Consider the following 22,980-nt stretch of genomic DNA (forward strand, 5'->3'; position numbering starts at 1 on the left):
TTACAATAATTATAATATAATTATAATTAATCAATAATATAATTATAATTAATCAATAATAAAACGAGTAAAACTTATAATAATAATAATAATAATTATAATTAATAAAACTAGTCTAAATCAAAGAGTTTAGAGTTTATCCCTTTCTGACCTTGTAGATTCTTAGAAAAGATTCGATCTTTCAACTTGGGTAGAGCCCGAAAAAAGATAGATCTGGATGGTCTAATCCTTTGACTAATAAGATGGACTATCTTAATTGTAATGAAATATCTTCATCGCTTTGTGAAGCGAAGGCCTCCTCCCCGGATTACCCGGTTACAATTGTTATTCTGGGAGTTAGAGTTTCGATGCTAATTCGCATGCTTTGTCTGCATTCCACTCCAACGCTTTCTGAAATTCATCCCTTCCCGTCAGGGCTGGAATGTTATAGGGCTTACTTTCCCTCACTCAAATGAGGCGCGAAGCATTCGACTCCTTGGCTGGCGCTACAGGCCTTTTCTTCACTTGATCAACGAATTTATATGAGACCGGCCCTTCGGGTGGCTGTTAATGGCTGCGCATAGACCTTCTGGTTAATGTTTCGTAAATACATACCGCAAGCCTTAGCTGCTCTAGCCTACAAGGGCTAGTTTTCCTGTTATTGATTTCTGGACAGGAGGTGGCGCAATCGAGGAGGTATTCCCTGGGAGGTACAATTAGGTCATAAAAGAGTAAAAAACAGAAGAGATTGGAAGGCCCTGTTAAGGATTCTGAACCGATTTTTAGATTGTGGGAATTCAGTTTTGTTCATCGTATCAGGAAAGATGAGGAGAGTTTTTGGAGCCAAGAAGGACCAGGGGCCTCCTCCATCCGTTCAAGATGCTGCTGAAAAGGTGCGCTATGGGTCCTCTTCTTTTTTTCTGTCGTCAAATTTGTAATGCTTGAATTTAAATTTTATGACTGAATTCACAACCGACCAAGCTCTAGAATGGTGATATCTCTAGACCTTTACATAAACTACCAAGATTTGATATAGTTTGTTCTCAGCATGCTCTTATACGTTCAATTTCTGTGGTCATATATTGAATTAATTTAATCATCGCACATATGTTAGAATTTCACAACTGGTGTTCTTTTGATCTCAATCAAACAAATAAATAGCAAAATTTAATTAATAATGAATTAAATTTCCAACCATAGCATCAATCACACAAAGGGGCATACAATTAATTCCTTGTTAATTGAACCGAGAGGCTCATTCTACAGCCCAGTATGATGCCTAAGCCTGTCCGTCTGTCATAGAAGTTGAAATTTTGCTATATTGGCCAAAATAAAAAATTTAAAAACCCTTAAAAAAAAAAAAAAACAAACAAACTATACAAAACATTTAAATAATATCTACTCATAAAAAATTGCATGTGAAGAAATTGGATCCCTCTAGTCTCATATTAGATCAATATTTAAAATGAATCTATGCTGGTTACTCCTTCAAATCAGCATTCAGTTCCTTTGAAAAAGCCTTAAAAGAAAACCTCCCTACACTGCCCAAGAAAAACAGCATACATGAATACCAAAAAAGCTTCTTGAATTGAGCTTGTACAAGCTGTTTGAGAGGTACAGCTGCTGAAAAGATCAGCAACAACAATTCTCTGCTGTACAACCCTGCTGTACGTATTCTATATGACTATAGAAACCCATATTATATTATTTGTACAGCTGTCCACGCGTTTGTATGACTGTACAGAATTGCTATTTCAAGCTTCATGCTGCTCAAGAATGCCTCTTCCTTGGTTGCCTGCCTATGTTGTAGGAAATGCCACCACCTCCTACCAATCACATTTCTATATTGAAATGCTTAAATATGACTAAAAGATGCATGAAACACATTTCAGTCTGATTTGACTGTGTCTTCCAAGATAGTCGCTGTTTGGTCTTCTGTATGTCAGGGCGGGCTTTAAGATCAAATTCACATCAAAATCTATTCTTTTCCACCTTATTGCCTTAGGATAACGGTGCAAAAAACCAATAATTTGTTCGGTTGTTTTCATACTAACAGACGAACGTATATAATACTCGAATCTATTTACTTATAAGTGAATGAAGAGTCTCGAGTGGCCTAAGGCCATCAAACAAGTAGGTAGGTCAAAATTCAATGGATCACTCCAAGCAATGGAAGCTGGAACATTGGAGGCAGCCGAATTACTTGACACATTGGCGTTTCAAGCTGATGGATCTACACCCTACTCAAGAATGCATCATCTGGGCAGCTCAGCAGTGGAGAATCATCATATCACTTCTGAGGAGCAAAGGCAGCGGTGAGGGTAATCCATAACCCACCAAAAGTGGGTATCTCATGCCTCCACGATTTCTCTCTCTTCTCATTATACTACTTAGAGATATTGGACCCCCTCTACTTGGTATCATGTCTATGGCCATCTTCTTTGAAGTCTTGCCAACTCCATCACCATCATTATCCCATGCACATATGAATTGATGGGTGTGAAATGTCCTTCCCCTTGGGGGCTAGAAGCACCTAATAGGGTTAAAGACACAAGCATCCCTAACACAAAGACTTTTTATTAAAATATTCCAGCAGAGCTCAGCTTAGTACATCAAATCATCATCGGATACAATGAGGAGATAGAAAGCTTCCTTATATAGAAAATGAGAGGGATCAACCCTTCCAAGTGGAAAATAATGGCTAGTAGCTCGATCCATGGCTTGATCCTTCTGAAAAAATTTCGATCCCTTGATTAATTGGCACAAATCTCCAAAAGGATTCGATTTTCCTTGTTTACTGCACTGGAGGGATCAAACTTTGACTTCTAGACCATTGAAGAATCTTCAAAAATAGAATTATTGTTACTTGTGCAAAATAATTAACTCCATGGTCCAAAAATTTCGATTTGCTCGGAAAATAGTCTTCTTTGGTTCAATGAATTTCTGGACTGGTCCATCCTGCCTTGTAAATGAGGTTTTTATGTTTTACTTGAATTATTCCCTCTGAAAATAGCCTCAATAATTTTTTGGATAATTTTTCCACTTGGAGGGTAATTACTTTTTCCTTTCATTTTATTTTTTGACAATTTCTGGCTAATTAATTTTCTAGTTTTGGCAGAAAATAAAATTATAGACTCAAGAGGGGATTACAAATATTTTTCCACCCTCTAAGTGGGTCTAAAAAATATTTTGGTAATGGTGTTCTCATTATGAGGAATCATTCACCAAAAATATTCTTGGACACACTTTTACATCAAGATATTACAATAATCAACCCTAGAAGGGGAATTTTACAATAGTCATAGACCCCTTAAGACTCAACCAAATTCTGCAACACAAGACACATGATCTAGTATGATAAAAATACATCGACTCGATAACACTAGGACTCACCTAAGACCTTGTCAATGAGTTCCACCCTAGCTTTGGGGTATATCTGGGAGGAAAACTTTGCCAATTAATTGTGTTTAGAAACACAAGTAATTGGGGAGGTTAAAAAAATCCCTAGAGTGAAACCCTTTGAGAAGAATCATAGGCTTACCTAGGTGTTGTTACATGGCTTAATAGTCATACTAGAATCATTTTTACAATACAAAAGCAGAATTTGGGATTACAATAATGATAATGACTAAAAAAAATTTGACCACACTTCTGTACTCTGCTTCTTGGACCTGTTGATATGTACATGGTCAACAAGACTATTGGTTTGGCAAATGATGAGTGTGTCCTTGAGGTATTTGATTTTAGAGAATTAGTTTCATGGTGTGCTTAGTGTTCAAAGAGCAGAATACTTCAAGTAATTATTGAATAGAAGAATCTAGCTCTTCTCATGCCCAAGGTCTTTAGTGTTGAAAATGTAATTAAGGGCGGTAAGGGCGGTATTCATAATTGTTATTGTACTTGTATCAAGGTGTATTTCATGTAAAAACAAAAGAAGAAAAATTATTTTATTTCCTAGCATGTTTTTCATGCTTTGATTTTGGTCCAAAGAAAATGTAAAAGGGCATGTTCTTCGTGACCCATGTAAAAGAAGAAAATTTGAATTTTTGTAAGTGTCATTTGATCCTCCAATCTACCAAGTTGCCCTCTAGAAGACAAGTCAGCCTACTCAAAGGACGTGTCCCTTCGCATGAATGAACAAGTATATATTGGCATCTATTCTCCACCTTTTTGGAACCAATTCGGTCACTCTTTTGTGGAAGACAATTCGGGTCTATGGCATACAAATATGAGACATATTTTTTTGGTTAATATGTCCTTTATGGCACCTTATCTCTATGATGATGCGAGCTACTTGTGGTAGATTTTGAGGTGCATATGTGAGCTACTTGTGGCAGATCTTGAGGTACATATGCGAGCTACCTGCGGCAGGTATCGAGGCACATGTGTGAGCTATCTATGGTAGATTATGAGGTACATATGTGAGCTACCTATGGCTGATTTTGAGGCATAAACTTTTGAAGTAAAGCGAGCTATCTGTGGTACCTTTTCTCTGTGACAAAGCGAGTTTTTGAGGCATCTTCTTTGTAACAGTGCAAGTGTTTCTGAGGTATCTTCCTCTGTGACATGTGACCTTTTAGATGGACCAGTCTTCTATGACATGCGAGCTATTTGATCAACCAGACCTTTATGACATGCGACCTATTTGATGGACCAGATCTATGTGTAATACAAGCTACATAAGACTACTATCTCTGATGATGCTAGCTACAAGAAAGCAAAGTTTGGAGCCTCTTGTGGGTTTTGCCCTGGCCTCTGGCCCAATCTCTGGTGTTTCTTGTATTTGGTGCATTGCATTGGTATAATTGCTTGATGACCTAATGAATAAAGAAAAATGCTAAAGGAAAAATATATATAAAAAAGTCACAAGTAATTATCATGATCCGAAATTCTAGTTTCCAAACAAATTTCAACATTCAAAGGGATGTTGCGGCGGCTTGACTCAAATAAAAGCCCTAAGTTTCTTGAAGTTGATTCCTTTCTGGACTCCCGGGGTGGTGGATTGAATTTGTTGAAAGATTTTGTGGTTCCATCGACCGAAATGCCTACTAATCTTTCAAGAATTGACATCTCCTTGTTTGTAGAGGCTTATCGGGGTTTTTCTTGGTTATTTGCACAATTGATGGGATGAGACTCATCATCTCGTATTCCCATGTGAGTTCTATATGTTTTATATTTTTCTTTTAAGAAGGAAATCATGTTTGATTGGGCAAAGGTTTTTTCAAATAAGATTTCTTTTCAATTGGACAATTATTTGAAGACCCAAAGGCCTTTATGCCTGCCTATTTAGTCTTGGTTGTGGTTTAGTGTAATGTGTTCAAAGGTTTGTCATTAAGAAATAATTTAAATACTGAAATTGAACAGTTCAATTTTGGTATCCTATTCTTTGGAAACATAAGGCTCCCTTCAAATTTTGCCTCATCGAGGACAATTTTATTAAAGAATATAGATATATGGTGATTAGAGCCAAACCCTAAATAATTAATTAGGAAGCAAGGGATTTTCCTCAAAGGAAAAGGAGTTTTTGTATATGAAGAAGATAATACTTATATCAGGTTATTTGGGTATGGAAGAAGTCCCTTACTACTTCCCATATTTGTTTGTGACAGATACATTGTTACTGAAGTTTGTAGACAATATTGTTGTGGTCTATCCTTTTTTACCAAAAGGAGAGGCAATTTATTTCATTACCTTTTAATATATTTGATGTCATTATAAGGAGTTCTTCTCACCTAACAAAAATGTCTAAAACTCTCAAGCTGCTTAATTTAAAAGAGACTGAACCCCTCAAAGGTTTTGACCTTTGTCAGGCCAGGCAGTAACTCTCCAAAGGCAGAAAAACTGATTCGTCTGATTATTCCATAGGTAGGTTATTGTTATATACATTAGGAGTGATTGTTCAGTTCATCTCCCGATGACTGTTCACATTCCTGATTTATTTATTTACAAATTCCCCCAATCATGAAGATTAGGTGTCAACATTCCCCCCCTTAATCTGAAGGGATGTTGGTGAGTCCAAGCATCATTCTGAATCATTCAAGCTTTTCCTTTCCAAGTGCTTTGGTGAAGATGTTTGCAATTTGCTCATTTGTGGAACAATGACGGAGATGGATTGTTTTGGCCTCAACATGATGTCGAATAAGATGATATTTAGTATTGATATGCTTTGTTCGATCATGGAACTTTGGATTCTTGGCCAACTTTATTGCAGAGGTGTTATCAATCATGAGTGGAGTTGATTGTACTTGTTTTACCTGCAAATCTTCAAGAATTTTCCTGAGCCACACAATTTCATTCGTTGCTTCAGCTGCTGCCACGTATTCTGCTTCTATTGTGGAATCTGCTGGAACTGATTGTTTGCGTGATCTCTAGGAGACAGCTCCTGATCCAAGACTCATAGCATATCCTGAAGTAGATACCCTAGTTTCTTTGTCTCCATCGAAGTCTAAATCAGAGTATCCAATCAAGCTGAAGTCGTCCACCTGTGTATACTTGATTCCAAGGTCTTGAGTTCCCTTCAAGTACCTTAGAACTCTTTTTGCAGCAGACCAATGTCCCTCACAAGGCTTTTGCATGAACCCTGAGAGGATTCCAATAGTAAATGAAATGTCTGGTCTGGTAGTAGTGAGGTAGATGAGACTTCCTACAAGCTGTCTATACTTTGTTGCATCCTCAATTTCCTTTCCTTCAATAGATGTGAGCTTTAAGTTTTGTTCCATTGGAGTAGAAAGAGGATTGCACTCTGTCATGCCAAATCTGTTTAACAAATCTCCAATGTATTTCTTTTGAGAAAGAAATATGGATTTTGGATGTTGGGTTACTTCAATGCCAAGATAGTAATGAACATAGCCCAAATCAGTCATTTCAAAACTTTTCCCCAATTCCTTCTTTATGGATGCAATGTAGCTTTCATTGTTCCCTGTCATTAAAAGATCATCTACATATACCACAAGATACACAACTGTTTTGCCAACTTTCTTGACAAATAAAGTTGCATCATCAAGATCAAAATGATTGAAGTTGAGTTTCAGAAGATGCTCAGTTAGTTTTTCATACCAGGCTCGCGGTGCTTGTTTGAGGCCATACAAGGACTTCACAAGTTTGCATACTTTATGTTTATGTCCTTTCACAGAAAATCCTTCAGGCTGGGACATAAAAACATTCTCTTTTAGATCTCCATTCAAGAATGCAGTTTTTACATCCATTTGATGGACTTTCCAACCGTTCTGAGCTGCTAGTGCAAAGAGTGTCCAGATGGTGGCCCATTTTGCTGTGGGGCAAAAGTTTCCTCATAATCGACCCCTTCCTTCTGTGCAAAACCTTTTGCCACATGCCTAGCTTTGTGCTTGTCAAGTGAGGCATCAGCTTTGTACTTGTTCTTGTAGACCCACTTGCAGCCAATTGGTTTGGTTCCAAATGGAGGATCAACCAGCTTCCAAGTGCCATTCTTTATGAGGGCATCATACTCCTTTTGCATTGCTTTCCATTCATCATGAGAAGCAGCTTCTTTGAAGGAAGTTGGTTCAAAATCTGTAGAACAGTTCAATTCACAATCATAAGTAACATCCATATCAACAGGTGAATTAGAGTCATCTACATCACCTTCATTTTGTCGGTTTGAATTTCTGGTTCTTGTTTTTCCAATTTCATCAGGATGAACACTTTCAAGTGTCTTTGTCAGCCACTTTGGGGGACCTTTCTGAGATGGTCCAAGCTGCTCTGTTGATTGAGTTGGGACTGAATCAAGATTGAGTCTCCCAATTCTATCAATTACATCACTTAAAGCATCATCCGTTGTTGGAGTTTCATGCATAGGAGATTGTTCTTCAGAAGAAGATTCCACATGTTGATCTAGTATAGGAATCCCCCCTTCAAGATTGAGTCTCCCAATTCTATCAATTACATCACTTAAAGCATCATCCGTTGTTGGAGTTTCATGCATAGGAGATTGTTCTTCAGAAGAAGATTCCACATGTTGATCTAGTATAGGAATCCCCCCTTCAAGATGTGGAATCTGATTATCAAATTCTTGAAATGATTTCGTTTTTGCGAATCTATCCAAGCGATCAAGTTGCCGCTCAACAACATTGTTAGATTTGGATGATTCAAGAAAAATTACATCTCTAGATACAACAAACTTTTTATTTACTTCATCATAGAGGCGGTATGCTTTGGAGGTGTTTGAATACCCCAGGAAGATACACTTATGACTTCTAGCACCAAGTTTGTTTCTATGTACCTTTGGTATCAAAGCATAACAGGTGGAACCAAAGACCCTGAGATGTTTTACCGAAGGAACATGTCCATACCACAATTCATAAGGAGTCTTGTTTCTTATAGCATTAGATGGACATCTATTCTTTATATATGCAACACATAGAACAGCATCAGCCCAAAACATTATCTTTACATTTTTGAAGAAAAGCATGGATCGTACCATATTCAAGATTGTTCTATTCCTTCTTTCAGCTACACCATTCTGTTGGGGATTATAAGGCACAGTTGTTAGATGTTTGATCCCATGTGGCGAAGATAGTTTTCAAATTCATTTGATGTATATTCTTTTCCATTATCAGTGCGAATAGACCCAATATGAGATTGTGCATCATTTTCAATCCATTTATGAAAATTCTTGAATGTTTGAAAGGCATCAGATTTGTTCTTCAATAAATAAACCCAACACATTCTGGTGTAATCATCAATAAATGTCATGATATATTTATTTCCATTTGCAGAAGGAACAGGCATTGGACCACATAAATCTGAATGAATGAGTTCAAGCTTCCTATGTGCTCTTGAATGTGAATCATGAAAAGACTGTTTGCTATGCTTTCCTAGAATGCAAGCATCACATTGCTTATGTTTCCTAGGAATTATAGGCAAACTAGCAACACCATTTTTCTTCAATAAGCGGAGACTGTCATAGTTTAAATGTCCAAATGTAGCATGCCATAATAAACTTGATGGAAGTGTACCTTCTTCATGATGAGAAATATATGAGAAATGTTGTGCATGAGCAGAGGTTCCTTGCAGTTTGAAAAGTCTTTCTTCTTCTATTCCCCTCATGACAAGTGAGTGGTCAGATGCTTTTCTTACCTCAAGCTTGCCATCAAACATATGAATGGAGTGACCTTGCTGGCGGATGTGGACCAAGGACAACAAGTTTCTCTTGAGCTGTGGGAGATATAGAACATGATCCAGAAGAAAGTCTGGAAGACCAGGCAGTTTAAGCCTGATTGTGCCAAGCCCTGATGGCTTGATTTTTGACTGATCTGCAAAGTATACTGCTCCATCAACATTGTTAGTGAAATCTTCAAAAAAATCTTTTCTATGAGTCATATGACAGGTTGCTCCTGAATCAAGCAACCAATCATTTTTCGAAGAAGCAAGTGAAGCATTAAACAAATCTTCATTTACTCCAATGTTACATTGTGCCTCAATATAGTGAGCGGATTCAGGTGCTTTACCTTTGTCTGTATCATCAGTTTTACCTTTCTGTTGGTTTCTTTTCTGCTCAATTTTGTCCCATGGTAGCTTGCATGTAGAAGCATCATGTGATCCATTTCGTTTGCAGCGAATGCAATGCAGATCTGCCTTTTCTCCTTGAGAATGTCTGCCCCCCCTGCCTCTGAAGTATCTTCCTCTTTCTCTTCGTCCACCTCTTCCTCTTGTAGAATCTTGAGCAGGATGCTTTTCTTTATGAGCAAGGCACACAGTCTCTTCAGAAGATTCAGGAGCTGTCTTCTTTCCAAAGGCTTTCTCTCTTTCAGCAAACTTTTTCACAAGAGAGTCAAAGGTTATATCTTTAAGATTTCCATTTGCTTGTAAAGACTCAAGATAATTGGAGTAGGTAGGATAGAGTGCCTTGAGAAAAGCAATAAGAGGGATATCCAGCTCAACCTTAGTGGATTTGATATCATGCATTATAGACTTTACTTCAGATGCAAGAGCAAGAGGATCATTATTTTTCAGTTCAAGAGTGAAGAGTTTAATCATGAGCTGAACAACTTCAAGTGCAGAATGTGAGTCATAGAGTTCTTTCAGCTTTTGTAAAGCTTCAAAGGCAGTTGAATATGATGAAATATGGCGACTCACCTCTTCATTTACAGATGCTGCGATTAATGCATAGGCTTTGCTGTTCTTGTTTTCCCAAATGACGAGTTCTTTGTCTGATGTAGGCTGCACTGGGTCATTGTCTTCTTCTCCGACACACACTCCTTTCCACAACTCATTGAAGATGAGGGTGTGTTTTATCATCCGGGACCATTCATGATAGTTCTCCTTGCCAGTGAGAACTATTCCTACCATAGAGATGATTGAATGCATTCTGTAAAAAATACTTCTGCTAATAAAAAAAAACTTCTGCTGATAAAAGACTTCTGCTGATAAAAGACTTCTGCTGATAAGAAACTTCTGCTGATAAAAAACTTCTGCTGATAAAAAAAAACTTCTACTGATGTACAGTAAAATTGTACTCAAAAAGGCATTCTCAAAGGATTTCAAATCTCTTCCTTACGCTACAACTTTATGCACTATATTTTCTTCAAATCCCTCTAATGTTAGATAAAAGCATCCAGAATAATACCAGCTGTTCATCCATACATTCACTCATATAATAACTTCAATACTTACAAGATTATCTGAATACTTATTACAATGATGCAAACTCGGTTTCACCTTATAACTTTCTGGGACAAAACATAGACACTAATCTTTGACTTTGAACCGTGATACCATGTCACAACTAGCGATGGAAAGACTGTCGTTTCCAATAATACACAGAATAATTAGTGTGAGCAAACCACAATACCCAGAATTTTACCCCAAAAATCTAAGCCAAAGAAACTCCCCAGAATCGCAGCGACTATGTGTCGAAACCGCAAAAGGAGGCCCAAACTGGTAAGGACCAAAATGCTGGAGGCAGAATAAATCGTAGCTGGCGAGTGCAGAGATTTAGGGTCTCGCTGGGCACTTGGACGCAGCCCGGATGCTTTTGGAGAGCGGGGCAATCTGTGCCGAGCACACCTTCGATGGGGATCGTTGCCACTATGCGGCGTTCTGGAGAGGAGCCAAGGGCGGGGGCCGAGCTTCGAAGGCCTTGTTTTCTGTTTTGGAAAATAAGGTAGAATTTGGTCTTGGATCTTGTTTAAATTGCAAGTACAACAGGGGAAGGACAATAGACAGAGATTGGATCAAGACAATGGCTGTTGAGAGCTTTGGTGCCGCAGCGACATTGAGGGGTGGCTTGCCTATCTGGAATTGCAATAGGATCGGGCACCCTCCTCTACGTTCAAAGCATAGAAGGCTTGCTGTATCTGCTGTAAACCAAAAATCAGATGACGAAAAGAACACCGAGGAGGCCGAGAAGACGACCAGTTTTCCCTTGATAAAATTCCATGGAAAACATTCTACGCCCTTGGCTTCTCTCCAGAGCGCCCTCCGCGATGTCTTCGTTAGCTGCAAAGCCAACGGACTCTTTCACCACGAATATTCCAATGAGCATTCAACAGGAAATGGATAGCAGATGAGTTTGCAGCAGAGGCAGCGCGTTATGGACAGAGGTGAGTTTGCAACAGAACCAGCTCACCAGAATCCGGCAGGTCGAACAGTCGCAGCTACCATGTCAGTCGCAGCATGTCAGGAACGTTTATAAATTAGTCAGAGAGCAGAACAGTCAGATAGGACAGAGTAATCAGGTGAATGCAATGCAATGGAGGCAGAGCAGCGCTCAGTGGACAGAACGACAGAGGCGTTTGAGGACAGAGCTCAGGCCTGCGTACAGCCCACAGTAGCAAAAATGAAGGGAGTTACAACTGTTTTTGGAACTGGCTCTGATACCATGTCAGGCCAGGCAGTAACTCTCCAAAGGCAGAAAAAACTGATTCGTTTGATTATTCCATAGGTAGGTTATTGTTATATACATTAGGAGTGATTGTTCTGTTCATCTCCCGATGACTATTCACATTCCTGATTTATTTATTTACAAATTCCCCCAATCATGAAGATTAGGTGTCAACAACCTTGAAGGAATATTTTCTAAACATTTGGCTTCTATGAGATATGGTAGTCTACTCACAAGAATTGTAGAAGGAATATGCGATATTGACCCAAATACCTCAAAGAAAAAAGCGAAAGTGATACACAGTGAGGATGTAGCTACCAAAATCAATACAAATTCTCAACAACGACATACTAAAACAAAGCGAAGAGGAAAAAGTGCAACTAATGTACATTCTTCCTCTGCTACTCAGGGATGTAAGAGTTCCTCTTTTGCGCAAAGGAAAGAAGAAACAAGTATAGGCAGAGGAGAAAGTAATGCCCGACATGCTGGAGCGGATGATGGTAAGGAACTGCCCCACATCAATCTTGAAAAAGCTCATTAGGTTACATAGTCAAGGAGTAAGAGAAGCAATGATTTCTTTAAAGCAATCAAATTTGTTTAGGGCATTGAAGGACCCCAGATGGTAAGAGATTCCATGCTAATAGCTAAAGATCCGTTAGAAGAAGAATTAAGCGTAATGAGCTTCATGCGCCAATGAATTTGATAATCTCACCGACCTTTAAAAGATGGAGATTAAACGGTGGTTAGTTACTTGTAAACGACAATGATCACCACCTGGAAACTATTGAACAATTACACAGAATTAAAAGAAATGGAAGAAGAAATCTATTCACTTAGGGTAAATGAGGAAATTACAATTCCACCCATAAAGGAGTATATATAAGATTGGCTTAAAATATTTTCAATAGAAATTGTTAATCCTGAATAGCTACCAAAGGTTGTTAGATCAAGAAGATTTGAAGCCTAGAATATATGCCACAACACTCAGATGTTGAAAGAAGAGATCATTCCTGAATAGCTACCAAAGGTGGTTAGATCAAGAAGATTTGAAGCCTAGAATATATGCCACAACACTCAGATGTTGAAAGAAGAGATCATTCCATCCGCCATTCATATGCAATTTTTTTGTCTTATTCGCTTACTGAAGCAATTTCCCTTCTTTCATTCCAGTGTTTAATCATCCAACTTTATTAAGTGTATTGTTCTGTGTTAAAATTGGCAACTAGGGCCAAACTCCATGTGGGTCATCTTATTTATGGCAGCTGATATTTTTCTTGGATCCCTCTCATCGAAAGGTGTAGGATTGATTTAAAGATCATCCGATTCTGATAAGTATTTATGAAGATATGAATTTATTATGATTATGGACAAATTGTCAAGTTGGCCAGCAACTTATGTAGGCTTAGAAGCCCAACAGTCATGTCTATTCAACCTCTACGTTTTAGTATAAATAGAAGAGGACTTGAAGTCATTTGACACACACTCACTCTTGTGATCTCTCTTCATCCTATTTTGGGTTTGATGAAGATGAGATCTAGAAAGAGTGCCCTAGGATATATGCTGCCCTAAGATAACATGCCCTAGATCTAAATGCAGTCATGGGAGAATAAGCTCTACGTTACTCTAATGGAGAAGCCTAATGCAACCAAAGAAGAAGCCCTTCCGTTATCATGGAGAAACTTATACGCAGCCCTAAATTACAGTCACGGAGAAGCCCTAGACGCAGTGAAGGAAGGAGCCTAATGAAGACCTATACGCTGTCATAAAAGGGTTCTAACCATTGTACAGAAGAGCCCTAATCTGCTGATCAAAGGAGCCTCCTAAACGCTGTCATGGAACAAGGGTTCTAATATTGTCATGCCCTAAACACAGAGAGACCTAAGCTCTGTCCCAAAGGAATCATGGTTGCAGCCTAACGTTGTCATGGTGATGACCCTATGGAGATGATTAACGCAGTCTCCTAGCCGCAACACTTAAGATTGCCCTAGGCCGCAATCCATGAGGGTATATACGCAGCAACAAGGGAAGGATCTAGCCACCATCTAGCCGCAGTCATCTAAGGACCTAGCTGCTGTCATAATAATGCCTAGCTGCAGTCAAGTCATACAAGGAGATCTGGCCGCAGTTAAAAAGGAGACCTGTAGCTGTCAAGAGGAATACCAATACACAATATGAAGGTGCCCTTTGAGCCTTCATTCACAGCTAAAGAGTGATCATATTCGTTGATTAGATGTGTCACTCATTCCACAGCAAAGAAACCCTATACGTAGCAAATGAAGAGTCTCCTTATCCGCAACAAAATATGGCACTTAAGGACAACGTATAAATTCAGATTACTGTAGGTGACAACATGACAATGGAAGGATTGTTTAGTTTGGGTCTGCTTGAAGGAATCTGGAACTATAGCCTAGCTGCTTTGCTAGGCTGCAAGCCATAGCACGCAGCTAAGGCTGATATACATATTGCAGTATGATGTAACAACAAGGTATTGCAAACATGATGAAGCAACAGAAGTATTGCAACAACTAGATGTAGCAACAAATTATTTTAGCATGATGATGATGATGTATTGAGTATGCCTTGTGTGTATGATAGGGTGAAATGTAGTGTAGCATAGCAGTCATTGAGTACAGATCAGTGATGGTGCAACATTGAGTGCAGATCAACGATGAGTACAACATTAGATGCAGATTCGTGATAAGAGCAGCTCAATGATTGGAGTAGCAAAGTGACAAGAGCAGCAACATGAAGTGCAGCGTGGTGCAGCACGGTGAGGTGCAGCAAGTGGACGAGATGCAGCACTATGCTAGGTGAAGGAGTCACCTTGGAGAATCAGTTGAAGCAGCATGTCTTCAACTGATCTCATGTGGATATAGAAAGTCAAAGTGTTGACTTCTGTTGTAAATGTATTATCTCTCTCTCTCTGCTGAACTATCGAATAACATAGAAGAAGAATTGATCAAGGGTTTCCCCACATTGGGGTTTGTCCCTGGCTAGCGCCATATCTTGTGTCCTCTTGTCTTGGCTTGTCTTTTGCGATTTATGTTTATGTTTATTTGTAGTTTACTTTAATGCTGATGTGATTGCTAATCTGGAAAGGATATTGAGCTAACAGTGAAAATTGAAATAAATTGCTCTAAGCATAGAACATACCTAAAATTAACATGGTATCAGAGCATAGGTGAAAACAATGCCCAAGCAAGAGTGAAAGAGCAATCACCGAAGACAGTTGGGAAAGGACAAAAGGATCAGTGGATTCCTCATCCCTCTTCAAATTCACCAAGGGTGAAGTCAAAGCAGAGAATGGCGCAACAGAAGTTTCTAATGGCCTACCAAAATCACTTCAATGGGAAGTCCGGATCTAAGGGTAGAAGGAAAGGCAGATGCCTTGGTTGTAATAAATTCGGCCATAATGCAAAGGAGTGTCTGAGGTAGAGACACATCTCTTGATAACAATCATTCCAGGGACATCTTCAATGATCAAAGGAATGACAGGTAATGCAGGTCATCAAGGAAATGGTCTACTCTTCAAAGAAAGCAAGGAACCCTAGGTATGAAGAATCAAATGTTGTTTCTAATAAGATAAAGAAGCATTATCTTGTATTGGCCCTCTCCTTCAGATTCTTTGGGAATCTGGCTTATTGATTGTAGTGCTTCAAGGCACTTCATCGGATAGATGGGTGCACTCTCTAATTTGGTAGATATGGAAACAATTGTGGGATTATACTTGGAGCCAATGCCACCTATCCCGGAAAGGGTGTAGGGAATGTTATCCCTCAATTGAATGAGGGTAACTCAATTCATTTACAGAATCTCTTTTATGTACCTAATCGCAAGAAGAACCTGGTGTCGTCAAAGGTTTCAGGGTGGCACTCATCGATGGAAAGGTATGTGTTTGAAAATAGAATTTTCAAAGATGTTTTTGAGTTCAGGGTTGTATCAAGTTGCAAGAAGTCCACTAGGGACCATGTCTATTGACACATAGCGTCAAAGGTCTGTGAGTCAGATGGTGACAGGGATGCCTGAATTCAAAAAGAGCATGAAAGTACATGTATGAGATGTACCAAAGGAAAATATTACAAGGGGACCATTCCCCTCATGCAGTAGGTCCACAGGTTTGGAACAACTTGGGGAGTTTGAGATTCATGATCAGGAATATCATGTATACAGGTGGAAGAAAGCCCTATATGGCTTGAAGCAAAACACCCCGGGCGTAGTATGAGAGGATTGATAGCTGTTTGATGAAGCTGAGATTCACTAGAAGTGAAATCGATCCAAACCATTACCCAAAGGTTGTGGATGATAAACCTCTCATACCAGCACCTTATGAGGACGACCTATTTCTGACAGGTGCAGACCCTCTCATTTGTAGAAGTAAGAGGTAGTTGGATTCCGAATGTGGAATGATAAACTGCAACCCTGTGAGTCTTCACTTTACTATCCCAAATTGCACTTTTCAGCCAACCAAGCTCTGATACCATAAAGAAATTTCAACCCCCACTCTGGTTATCAGTTTTCCTTATCACTCCATGCATTTAGTTTTAAATCCAAGCATGATAAAAATTCTAAAATCTGGAAATGACGATATTTTCTGAAAACACAAATTTAGAGATTTCACAACTGCTGAAATTGCAGAAATAAAACACAACAAAATTATGACAGCCACACAGAGTAAATAACACAGTGGTTTTTGGTCAATGTGACCCTGGAAAAAGCCCCTACAACTCTTGGGGAAAACCAGTTTGAGTTTGAGAGCTCTTCTTTATTTCTAAAAATGCTTTTAGAAAGAAACTGAAATACACAGTAAAAATTCCAGCAACCACAAATTACAACTTTTCTAGATTTCCGTGCTTGAGCTTCACCTTGAAAATCATGCCAATCAGCAAACAACCAAAATAGAAATTTTTACAGCAATAAAACAGTATTAAATGTTGTATGGCTAGCCTCGAAAAACATGCCCAGAACTTGATCTCCTTTTTCCTCGATTTCTGTGCCTTTCTCCTGTTGTATGGTTTTTCCTTGGGATGCTTGCCAATCAATGCTGCTGCCCAAATTTGCTGAAATGTCTTCTTGTTGCTCTCCTTCACTTCCTCACTGCTAAAAAATTTTCTCCTGGATCTCTCCTCTTTCTCTCAAATGCTCATGAAAGAATGAATTGATCTTTTCCTCTTCTCTTCTCTTTTTATTCTCTTAATGACCTTTTGGGTTACCCTAAGATCTAATGGCTGAGATTCATTTAGATCTAAGGATGAGAATAAATGTGCATTTAATTCTCACTTTCTATTTTTTAACTCACCCACTTAAATAAAGACCCACTTAGCCTTTTATTTCCATGGTCACTTTTTCACTTTCTAATTCTTCATTGAGTTTAATAAAGTCATCTTTAAATTAGAATGTAACTTTACCTATTATAAAGTCACTTTTAAATTAGAATGTAACTTTACCACTTATAAAGTCACTTTTAAATTAAATTGACTTTACCACTTATAAAGTTACTTTACGAGAAAAGTACAAATAAATTTGGACACTTTTCCCTAGGCCAAAGATCAAAGCCTTAGGGAACCACTTGTCCTCTGGTAGCCAAATTTTAACAAGAACGAGTATGCACATTCCAAAATGGAAACGCATTGGAAACATGAACCCCCAAAAATTTGGAAATGGGAAATATATATATATATATATATATATATATATATTTGTGTGTCAATTGGACTAGTAGGGGTGGTTAGGAGAAATGATGTTATCGTCTCCATCCCCATTAAATTCCCACATGTGACATGATGAGGTTTGTTGATCTCTTTTCTTGTCAAGGACAAGAATCAACCTCCTAGGGAATTATTCAAATTCCCCCTATGTTTTTATAAAGGTGGTACTCCTCTTTCACATTCATATTTTCTATGTACTTTATTCAAATAATAAAATCAAACATACAACACATTTACACTAGTGAATGGACCACGTGGTGAAATAGAGTAAATAATAAATTATAGTCGAAAACTAGTAATCTCTATTAATTTTTAGGGCTAGATTGTTCTATGTTGTAGATAATTGCAATTTTAAACTTTTCAACATTTTCATATAACATGCAGCCCATAACATCATTCCATCATTAACAATTATGTGGAGAGAACAATAACATCAAGAACACAGTGAAACAATAAAGGAACAGTAGAAGAAAAGCGTGCACAATAGAAACACCGGGATTTAGGTCAGAGACTAGGGCAAAATCTCACAAGGGGGAAATCCCAATCAGAATCTTCTTCTATTAGATATTCATCAAAGTTCAGCTGAGATACAAAGTACAATAATCATGAGACATCATCATCAATCACATTGGGCCACCCTGGGCCATTCCAGCAGCAGACCATATCATATTGTCATTGGAGCACGACATAGAAGCATTGTCATCACTGTCATGGAAGCACTGCCATCACTATCATGGAAGAACAGTCATCACCGTCATGGAAGCACTATCATACTATCATGGAAGCACTGTCATACTCTACCACATTGTCATTATCATAGGCACAAACGTTACTGAATCAAGGATCTTCTTAACAAGGATCATTGTAATACATCAAGATCATATAGAGTTTGCCATATGTCACTATCATAATCAAGGTCACTGTCACATATTTATGTTATGAAGAGACTGTCATGAAGATATTGTTATCGCACTGACATGCATCCCTGTTGTATATATAAATCCACTAGTATATATCAATGTCCAAATTATCGCAGTTATAGGAACATGTACTCATTTATTTCTGAACAAGGATCAATGTAATACATCAAGATCATATAGAGTTTGCCATATGTTACTGTCATATTCAAGGTCACTGTCACATATTTATGTTATGAAGGGACTGTCATGAAGATATTCTTATTGCACTATCACACGTCTCTGTTGTATATATAAATCCACTAGTATATATCAATGTCCAAATTATCACAGTTATATGAACATGTACCACTGCTCAATCATCACAACAGTTGCATATAAATAAAATCCTGGAACAATCTCCATCTCCTTGGAGAAAGGCCACATCTTATCCATAAAAATGAGACCATATTCGATACTAGCATCAGACCTTAGCACTATTTCTTTCATAAGATGTACAAAACTAGGCAATCCATTCAACAATGAATCTTACTATACTTTAGTGCTACATTATTTTACATATCATCAATATAGAAGGTCATGCATACCTCTCCACGGATGATTCTTGTGTATTGAGAGACTCACGGGTATGGGCACAAACTTTTGAAGATTCAGTCCTCCTTTTAGGGCTACTGCCCCTCCTGCTGAAGAATCCTAACTCGCCACTAAAACAAACTTGTGAAACCAGGCATGAGACCTCTCTCCTCTATTAAACCCTCTCCAAGAAGCATATATATAAACACAGATCCCTGCACATATGACTGAGTGATTACGGCTAGTTAATCAGAAATAGATCATAGTCCTCCAGTTTTAGTGTCTCGGCCTTCATCAAAGGTACAAGATACTTGAGCGAATCTCAATAAGAATTTTAGAGAAACCTGCTCATATACTAGGGCACAATAGGCCGCAGAGATGGATGCTACTAGGCCACAGGGATGAATGCCACTAAGCCGCAAACGACAGTCAAATTAGGCCGCAGACATTAGTCACATTAGACCACAGAGAAGTGCCACACTAGGCCACAGAGAAGAGCCACAGAAGTCTGAGTTTTTCTCATCCAAATGGAGGAGGATTTGTGTTGAATTTATAGTAGTTTTTGTGTGCGAAAAGTCGCATCCATTAGGGGGCAGGCTGACTAGATTTAGAGGTAGACTTATGGAGGGAAATATTAAATTTAAATTACATTTATATATTTGATAAATCCCTTAGAGTTTATCCACCAAATAAATTTTCCACAACAAGCTAATAATAATTAGAGGAGTGCCAAACTTAATAACAATAACAATTCTTTTGTCCAACTTAAATTCTCCTTTGGGGCAAGGTGGGACTTCCTTGGGGATGTTGGGTTTACCCTTGGGGAAATTCATCCTGAAGCTGCCCAAATTTCAACAATCTCAAAAATAACCAAACTCATTCCATCACATCCATCCATTCACACAATGAAGAAAACATGTTTGACTGAAAATTACAGCAAACTGATTTTTACACAGAAAACAGAAACCTTTACCACATATTTGAAAATTTCAATTTGGTAGGATAGTGAAACATGTCTTTGGGTTTGAGAGTTGAAGATAGATTGGATGGTCAAAACAACTACGGTGCATGGAAGGAGAGAATTCAGAGCATCTTTGAGGAAGTAGAAGTCTGGGGCATTATGGTAAATACCACACAGAACTCAGTAGTAGTACCTGCTGACCCTGTACAGTTGGCAGAGTTTAACAAAAAGAATGCTAAAACAAAAAGATTGATTCTGGAAGGAATCAAAGACCATGTCATTCCTCATGTGAAAGGAAAGCCTTATGCACATGAGATGTGGACAACCTTGACCAGTCTTTACCAGAGCTCAAATGAAAACAGAAAAATGGTTTTAAAGGAGAAATCGAAGGCCATTAAAATGGTTAAGACTATCAGTGCTACAACATACCTCACAAAGATCACTTCAGTGATGTAGGTTTTAACCCCGTATAAAAATTACCTGCATACGAATTCTAAAACACAGAAAATAAACAATGCGAAAGCATAACACATAAAACACATACACAGAGATTTTCCCCTGGATCCCAAAACCGAGACTACCAGCTTGATTTTTCATTATGTTCCTTTCAATGTTACAATACATATTTATACATGCCGAAGCATCCAATACCATGGACCGAAAACCATCACGTCCAAAACCATGGACTGAAAAACATGCACAAAACCATAGGTAGGTCTGCCCAACCTAATATAGCGTCCAAAAAAACAAAATTTTCTGGGGCGCTGCCTGGGACCCCATAGAGGGGGGTTACCTGCACCCCTCAAACCCTCTGTGCCCCCCCCGCTACGCAATCGGCGCAACGAAGGGGGGGCTTCCCACCCCCCCCCAACCCCCCAATTAACTATGTGGGCTAGTCGTGGAAAGAATATAACACAACCCAACATTCTCCCACTTGTTGTTTTCTTTCCACAGGGGGCCACAAGAGAGCTTAGTCATTTATCTAGCCCTACAATGCCCATTGTTTCTCTACACCAAGAGAACTTTTCAGAGCTCACAAATTTTGTCAATGCATCTGCAGTATTCTTCAAAGTGTCTACCTTTACCAGCAACACCTTTTTGTCTTCTATCATATCCCTCACAAAGTGATACTGAACATCAATGTGCTTTGTCTTTGAATGATATGCAGGGTTCTTTGCCAAGAAAATTGCACTTTGGCTGTCACAGTCTATCCTTATAGCTCCCTGTACTAACCCCATACTTGAACACAATCTCTGCAACCAAATTGCTTCCTTGCTTGCATGAGTGGCTGCGATGTATTCTGCCTCTGTAGTTGATAGTGCCACTACAGATTGTTTTTTACTCATCCAACTGACTGCACCTCCGAATAATTTAAACACATACCCACTTGTAGATCTTCTTTGATCCAGATCTCCAGCCCAGTCGGCATCAACAAAGCTACGAATATCCAACACTCTGTCCGATCTTGGTCTTCCTTGGTAGCACAAACCATAATCACTAGTGCCACGCAAATACCTGAAAACTCGCTTCATTGTTGTCCAGTGTTCCTTCCCTGGATTTGACATAAACCTGCTCAATACTCCCCTGCATGTGCAATGTCTGATCTAGTACAAACCATTGCATACATCAGGCTACCAACTTCACTTGCATATGGAACACGGGACATATCCTCTTACTCTTTTTGTGTCTTGGGACACTATTCAGCAAATAACTTCACACCTACAGGAATAGGAACCTTCACCGGTTTACTATTCTGCATATTAGACCTCTGCAATATTGTCTCGACATACTTCCTCTGGTTTAACCAGAGCTTCCTCTTTGCCCGATCTCTTTTAATTTCCATACACAAAATATAGTTTGCAGCACCAAGATCTTTCATGTCGAATTTGGAGGACAATTGGGTCTTCAAATCCTGGATAATTTCTTTGTCATTTCCAACCAGCAACATATCATCCACATACAAGACCAAATAAATAACACGGTCACCAATTAATTTAAAATACACACAGTGATCTGCTTTGCTTCTGGTGAAGCCAAGTCCCCATATAAATGTATCAAATTTCTGATACCACATCCTTGGTGACTGTTTTAACCCATATAAAACTTCTTTAACTTGCATACCAGTTCTTTCTTACCCTTTACCGCAAAGCCTTAAGGTTGCTTCATGTAAATTTCCTCTTCCAGATCCCCATGAAGAAATGTTGTCGTTACATCCTTCTACCTCAAAATCAAAAGCAGCAACAACAGATAAAAGTAATCTAATAGAAGTTACCTTGGCAATAGGAGAAAAAATATCACCAAAATCAATTCCTGACACCTAGGAATAACCTTTTGCTACTAACCAAGCTTTGTATTTCTCCACCTTTCTTTCTGCATTTGTCTTCTTCTTGAACACCCATTTGCTGCCAATGGGTTTCCTTTCAGCGGATAACTCCACCAGATCCCAAGCCTCATTTTTGTACAAAGATGCCATTTCATCAACCATGGCCTCTTTCCAGAGTTTGCCATCCTCTGAATCTACTGCTTCCTTCACAGTTCTGGGATCATCGTCAGTAATAGATAAAGCAAAATTTGAACAGAAAGCAGATGGACTATACCTTTCCGGCTGCCTTCTTTCTCAAACTAATCTTCTCACACCTGGAGTTTGTGGCTCTTCATCTTCTGATTCCTCTTCTGCTGTAGAGTCTGATTCTTCCTCCTTAAGCTCAAACTCTATCTTCTCAAGTTCTTTTGGTTGGACTTCATGTTTAATAACATCATTTACCTCTCTGAACATCACATTTTGGCTGTACACAACATTCCTTGTTACTGGGTTCCAAAGCTTATAACCCTTTAAACCATCCTTATACCCAATAAAGATACACTTTTCAGATTTACTATCCAACTTGGTTCGTTTCTCCTTTGGAACATGTACAAATGCATCACATCTAAATACCCTTAGATTTGAAAGAGGGTTTCTTACCAGTCCATACCTCTTGTGGAGTCTTATCCTCCAACGCTGAT

The 22,980-nt window shown here is 38.7% G+C and overlaps 1 protein-coding gene across 1 annotated transcript in view; it reads left to right on the top strand.

Moving 5' to 3' along the window:
• Positions 1–258: 258 nt before the first annotated feature.
• LOC149138010 (vacuolar protein sorting-associated protein 60.1-like) overlaps positions 259–22,980 on the top strand; it is a 50,313-nt gene continuing 27,591 nt past the window's right edge. Inside the window, exon 1 of the mRNA XM_089447051.1 lies at positions 259–872. Coding sequence (XP_089303177.1) covers positions 804–872 — 69 coding nt within the window. The 5' untranslated portion in view covers positions 259–803. The remainder of the gene's footprint in view (positions 873–22,980) is intronic.

The sequence above is a fragment of the Pinus tabuliformis genome, chromosome X, assembly GCF_031772625.1.
Source record: "Pinus tabuliformis cultivar Carrire ecotype Pingquan chromosome X, CPIR1, whole genome shotgun sequence".
Lineage (NCBI taxonomy): Eukaryota > Viridiplantae > Streptophyta > Pinopsida > Pinales > Pinaceae > Pinus > Pinus tabuliformis.